The 6,646-nt window shown below is 45.7% G+C and overlaps 1 protein-coding gene across 1 annotated transcript; it reads left to right on the forward strand.

The window, feature by feature from the left end:
• Positions 1 to 1,216: 1,216 nt before the first annotated feature.
• GAR1 (GAR1 ribonucleoprotein) lies at positions 1,217 to 6,550 on the forward strand. Its single transcript, XM_039710617.1, has 7 exons — positions 1,217 to 1,275; positions 2,939 to 3,129; positions 3,210 to 3,364; positions 4,188 to 4,247; positions 4,652 to 4,787; positions 5,531 to 5,641; positions 5,985 to 6,550. The coding sequence occupies exons 2-7, from the start codon at positions 2,952 to 2,954 to the stop codon at positions 5,996 to 5,998; spliced, it is 654 nt and encodes a 217-aa protein (XP_039566551.1). The 5' UTR covers positions 1,217 to 1,275; positions 2,939 to 2,951; the 3' UTR covers positions 5,999 to 6,550.
• Positions 6,551 to 6,646: the final 96 nt, after the last annotated feature.

The raw sequence follows: 6,646 nt of genomic DNA on the forward strand, positions 1-6,646 counted from the left end.
GGATAACAGATAACAGAAGTGAAGCCCTTGAAGTAAATGATTAAAAGTGTGAAAAACGCCAATCACTTGTTCTTAACATTTTTAAAAGTTTAATCGTAATGAAATGGTTGTAACAACAGTAACATAATTAGAGTAATAAAATTTGAACAATTGAGATTAGGACAACATGAGACAATAAAAACAAAGAGATACGGACATCTGGGTACCTTTTTCTGGGCAACACAAGCCCGAAGAAGGACACCTGTTAACAGAGGATTAACCCTTAGAAACAATCGCCTGTTGCATATTCATACACCTCATACATGATGTATGTATACAAATTCCATTCAAACACAGGATTCTGTCTGGTCAGTGTCAGCTTCTCCTCTTAATCCTAATTGTGTTTTCATGTCTGAGCGAGGTGGGAAGAAGTTAGTTTTCTGCTGGTAAGGGAGCAATAAATTCCCTTTCTCTGAAAGATTCAGGTGTCCTGTGGCTGCTGTCTGCTGCGAGTCCTCTCTTTAAAAAAAGTATCTTACATGGCACAGTTTCTATTTTAACATTACGTTATAACCTAAAACTGTGCTTAACACACTGCTTAAGAAAATTAACACAGCACAACTTTCTAACACAACACACTCAATGTTCACTTTAATCCTTGCGAAAAGCCGATCATAAAGCGCACGCTTTGCACAGAAGGAAGCGCTTCTTGGGACGACATTTGCCTTGCGCAGAGGACTCGCATCGATCCATCGCAGCGGCTGGCCGCCCGCAGCAGTTCCCGTGAGCGGGGTGACCGTGCCAGGCCGCTGTTGTCACCCCCGGTGTGTGTCCGTGTCCGTGTCCGTGTCCCTGGCCCTGTCCCTGTCCCTCGGCAGCGCGGGACAGCACCGGGACCGGCACGCCCTTCGCGACACTGCCGCCCGCCGCCCGCCCATGTTCACTTTAATCCTTGCGAAAAGCCGATCATAAAGCGCACGCTTTGCACAGAAGGAAGCGCTTCTTGGGACGACATTTGCCTTGCGCGGAGGACTCGCATCGATCCACCGCAGCGGCTGGCTGCCCGCAGCAGTGCCCGTGAGCGGGGTGACCGTGCCAGGCCGCTGTTGTCACCCCCGGTGTGTGTCCCTATCCCTATCCCTATCCCTGTCCCTGTCCCTCGGCAGCGCGGGACAGCACCGGGACCGGCACGCCCTTCGCGACACTGCCGCCCGCCGCCCGCCCTTTCATTTACGGCAGGCAGCCGCGTTTCCGGCAGCGCGGGTGTTCCCGGGCGGGCGCGGCGCGCACGTGCAGGTACGGCCCGCGCGGGAGGGGAGGGAGCGGCGGCCCCGTCCGTCCGTCCGTCCGTCCGTCCGTCCGTCTGTCTGGCCGTCCGTCTGTCCGCCCGTCATCCCTCAGGGAATGGCCCGGCAGCCGGGGTCCCCCCGCACTGCGTGCAATCTGCGTACCCAGGGCTCTGTGGCGCTGAGCCCGAGCAGTGCGGCCTCCCGGGGGAACCTCGGAGGTTTAACGGGGCCGAGGGGAAGGGTCGGGACGGCCCCTGGTACCAGCACGGGCTGGGCGGGATGGATAGAGGGAGGGCAGCCCTGCCGAGAGGGACCGGGGGTGCTGGTGGGTGACAGGACGGACATGACCCAGCAATGTGCACTCACAGCCCAGAGAGCCAAACCTGAGCCACCAGAGCAGTGTGGGCAGCAGGGGAGGGAGGGGATTCTGCTCCTCTGCTCTGCTCTGCCCTGGTGAGACCCCACCTGCAGGGCTGCATCAGCTCTGGGGGGCCCAGCACAGAACAGACGTGGAGTTTTTGGAGCAGATCCAGAGGAGGCCACGAAGGTGGTCACAGGGCTGGAGCACCTCTCCTCTGCAGTCCGGCTGAGAGTGGGGATTGTTCAGCCTGGAGAAGAGAAGGCTCTGGGGAGATTTTACTGCAGCCTTCCAGTGCCTGAAGGAGGCTACAGCAGAGCTGGAGAGGGACTTTTCCCAAGGGCATGCAGGGATGGAATAAGGGAAGATAGTTTTAATCTGGAAGAGGGTGGGTTGAGATAGGATATTAGGAAGAAGTTCTTTACTGTGAGGTGGTGAGGCACTGGAACAGGCTGTCTGTGGAAGCTGTGGATGCCCCATCCCAGGGAGTGATGGGCCCTGAGCAGCCTGTGGAAGGTGTCCCTGCACACAGCAGCAGGGTTGGAAGAAGCCCAGCACAGAACAGACGTGGAGTTTTTGGAGCAGATCCAGAGGAGGCCACGAAGGTGGTCACAGGGCTGGAGCACCTCTCCTCTGCAGTCCGGCTGAGAGTGGGGATTGTTCAGCCTGGAGAAGAGAAGGCTCTGGGGAGATTTTACTGCAGCCTTCCAGTGCCTGAAGGAGGCTACAGCAGAGCTGGAGAGGGACTTTTCCCAAGGGCATGCAGGGATGGAATACGGGAAGATAGTTTTAATCTGAAAGAGGGTGGGTTGAGATAGGATATTAGGAAGAAGTTCTTTACTGTGAGGTGGTGAGGCACTGGAACAGGCTGTCTGTGGAAGCTGTGGATGCCCCATCCCAGGGAGTGATGGGCACTGAGCAGCCTGTGGAAGGTGTCCCTGCACACAGCAGAGGGGTTGGAACAAGCTAACCCTTCCAACCCAAACTATTCAACTATTCCATGATCTTCTCACTTTGTGCCACTTGTGGGGCTGGGGACTGCCATCAGATATGGCATCTTTGTAGAGATGGGTGAAAGATGACTAGCTATCACTGCTAGTCACTTTTTGCAGTTGGATGTTGCAGTGGATGACATCTGAGGTGCAAGCTTGGATTTTCATCAGCCAGCATGTTTCTGGTGAGGATTGGAAAGGACGAACCGTTAAATTAACAAACCAGGCTGACAGGAGACCGCAGTTTGTGCAGCAAATCAAGTGTGACACATACATCTTTATGATGTCTTAAATAACTGATTTTCTTGTTCCCAATGCAGGAAACAGTAGAGAATGTCTTTTTGTGGGAGAGGAGGTGGAGGAGGAAGAGGAGGTGGCTTTAACCGAGGAGGAGGTGGCGGTGACAGAGGTGGCTTCAACCGCGGCGGGCGCGGTGGCTTCGGACGGGGAGGTGGAAGAGGAGGCTTCAACAGAGGAGGATATGACCAGGGCCCTCCAGAAAGGGTAGTTTGTAAGTTACATGGAGAAACTTCATTTCTTGTGTTGAGATTGTCTGCTCCAGCTCTTTAGCTTGTGTGTTCTTTATTTCAGTGTTGGGGGAGTTCATGCATCCCTGCGAAGATGACATAGTTTGTAAATGTAAAACAGAAGAAAACAAGGTGCCTTATTTCAATGCCCCAGTGTACCTGGATAATAAGGAGCAGATTGGCAAAGTGGATGAAATATTTGGACAGCTGAGAGACTTTGTATCCTTCAAAAAATGTGTGACTTGCAATATTTGTTTTTTAAAAATTGATTGGATATGAAATGGGATTTCTCTAGGATTTTAAAATAGTTCAGGCTTTGCTTACCAGTTATAAGTGAGTCTTGTTGCAACTGTAGGTGCTTCATTCACATTAAGTGCCCATCTTAGAGCTTTTGTGATATAATAGAGTACTTGAAGTCAGTCAGAGGTTTTCACTCTTTAGCAGTACTGATGCTGTGTTTTGGATCCATGGTGGTTCAAGTTGTTACTTTTTATGGCTAACTGACCAAATTTTCTGCTGTAGGTTACTAAGCCATGACAGAGTTGGCTCAAGGGCCTTGGGGTTTTTTTGTGGGTTAGGGGACCTTGCTCATGCTCCAGCACATTAATTATAAAGTGAGTTTATACTAAGATGTCCTGTGGCTCATTGTCCAGTTTATTACTTTACCTGCCCATAAAAATGGGCATATCTCTGCTATCAGAGATATCAGGACATCGCTGGCAGAGCCAGCCTGACACAGAGACATGGGGTACATTTTGTGGTCACTGCCAGGTGGAGAGAATCCCTGACAAAAGCAGGATAGCTGGGGGAGTAACCCAGTTAAGACTCAGTTGGTTGAGCACCAGTCACTAGCTATGTGCATTTTCCTCTCCCACATTAAATGTGAAGTAAAATGTGCAGGTTTAAATTAATTGCAATTGTGTTGAAATTTAGCTGAATGTATAAAATACTTAGAAAATGTCTGAAGGTTCCTTCTATATACTGATCAAAATCACAGTTTTGCATGTTTTATTACTGCAATGCTCCTTAAGGAAACCAACAGTATTTTTCAGTGAAACTCTCTGAGAACATGAAAGCCTCTTCATTTAAAAAACTGCAAAAGGTAAGTCAATCTCATTAACAGAATTTTACTGAATGTCATCAGTTAGCTAAGTCTCATTTGTCAGCAGATAATAAAAGCTTTATTAAGTTTTTAACAACTTTAAAAGCAGATTGTCCTATGTAAAAATAGGAATTAAATTCCTCATCCTTTCCAGTTTTGTGTTTGCCACATTATTCCCTCTCCCTGCCCCACGAGAAAAGATGCAACAAAATCACACAAATATCACCTATATTTTAGCAGATTTTTAATTCTGGGATTTACTTCTTGTGTGCTTCTCTGGCTTTTTGCAGAGGACAGTTTGGCATAATGGGATAAGATGAACTTGTGGATATTTGTAAAGAAAGATATTAATATGCTTTTCAGTCTTGGTATTTTGAAAGCCTAATGGAATTCTCTTCCTGCAGTTTTACATTGATCCAGCAAAGCTGCTGCCTCTTCAGAGATTTTTGCCAAGGCCCCCTGGAGAAAAAGGTGCTCCCAGAGGAGGTGGTAGAGGAGGACGTGGTGGTGGACGTGGGGGAGGAAGAGGTGGTGGTAGAGGTAAGATCACAAGAATCTTAAAGCTGCAGAATGTTGGAGTTATTTGAGATGCCGTGGGCTGCTTTGGTCATTTGTTCTGTGGAGTATTTGTGTTTTGTTTTCTGAAGCTGCTGGTGAGTACTTGAATATCAACAGCTGTATTGCAAATAAAAATGTTTCTGCTTGACTTTATAGAAAAGGCAGTGATGCCTTTCAGGTGGTGAGACTGGCTAAATAAAAGCTCCAAAGCATAGGGAGGAGAGAATACTGATTTATAACAAAGACAGAAAGTTTTTTGATCATCACCTGTGATGTACTCTTCAATTAAAGCTGAAGTTTATTTTTTCTTACACCACAGTTTCTTGTCTCTTTTCCATACCCTGCCCCTTTGCAGCAAGGCATGAGTGTTTCAAAGTGGTTTGCTTTGTGTGTTTTAATGTTGAGTTGTAATAATAGATAATAATTACTAATAGTTATAATGAATTACTGGTTAATATATGTAATTTATGTTTTGCTCTTGTGAAGGTAATTGTCAAGTCTTTAGTATTTCAGACATGGTATATCAGATATTAAGCAATACCTAAAATGCTCCAGATGGTCCCTAGAACAAACAGGGTACTAGTAATTGACCTGGTAACTGTCTGGCAATTGACAGTTTCTGCTTTTTTTGTTGTTTGTTTCATTTCATAAGCTGTCTATGAAATAAATTCTTGTGCATAACCAAAAATTTACGTGCTCCTCAAAGGGTAATTTCTTTTTTTTAGGCGGATTTGGAGGAGGCAGAGGTGGAGGAAGAGGAGGAGGATTCAGAGGAGGTAGAGGCGGAGGAGGAGGAGGATTCAGAGGAGGAAGAGGTGGTGGAGGAGGCTTTCGGGGTGAGTGTGGGGTTTTTACCTCTCAGTAATAAGAATAGCTTCTAAAGAAAAGCTTGTAAATATTAAAAAGCTTATAAAAATTAAAATAATTTAAAGTTTGTAAATATTAAACAGAATGTTGTGATTTTTAATGTCTTATAGATGTTTACAGTTCTGTGCAAGAGATTTCTGTACGTCCTGGTAGTTTAAACTGAAGCACAGTACTCTGCATTTTTTTATGCATGTATAAAACCATGTTAGTTTTTTACATTTTATCAACTCATTCAAGGTTATCTATAGAATTTGCTTGAAGCACAACTAAGATAAGAATTGTTTGATATATTTTTCTTTTCTCTTAAAATAGGAAGAGGACATTAAAAATGGACCCATGAGTATCTCCTCATTGTCTTACCGTGTCATCTGCAGAAGTGAAGAACCGTGAAACATTTTTGTAAAGAACCCTGAAAATCTTTTTATAAAGAACTTGAATCTACAAATTACAATTATTTTTACACTTCATGACTGTTGATGGACACACGAGGAGAGTGTAGCCCCAGGTGAAGAGCTGAAGACTGCTCAGAACATCTGTAAACTTTTCTGAGCCACGGTTCGATGTTATTCTTAAACTGTTTGTTTCTGACAAGCAGTGCAGTCAGTGCTTAACTCCATGTTGGAGTTGGGAGTAAACAATCAGCTGAAATGGGTTTTCAAAAGACCCTACATGTTCACTGCATGCAGATACTTCATGTGAACCTGTGCATGACTGATCCCTGGTTCTCATCCTCCTTTTATATCAAATCTTCTGGGCTACTCTAAAATGGACGTGCTGTTTAAACAGCCTTTGTGAACCTTTTTTGATAAACTAAATTTCAAACTTCTGTGTTGATAATTTCTAAATGCATAATAATATATAAGAGAGAAGACAGCAGAGTACATTTTGTGAATTTTTCTGTATAAATATTAATGAAAGCCAAAGGCATTAAGACCTAGTCCTCTTAGAAGGTGCTGTCTAATGAACAAGACAAG

This window comes from Passer montanus, unplaced genomic scaffold (assembly GCF_014805655.1).
Source record: "Passer montanus isolate IOZ18808 unplaced genomic scaffold, ASM1480565v1 scaffold23, whole genome shotgun sequence".
Classification (NCBI taxonomy): domain Eukaryota; kingdom Metazoa; phylum Chordata; class Aves; order Passeriformes; family Passeridae; genus Passer; species Passer montanus.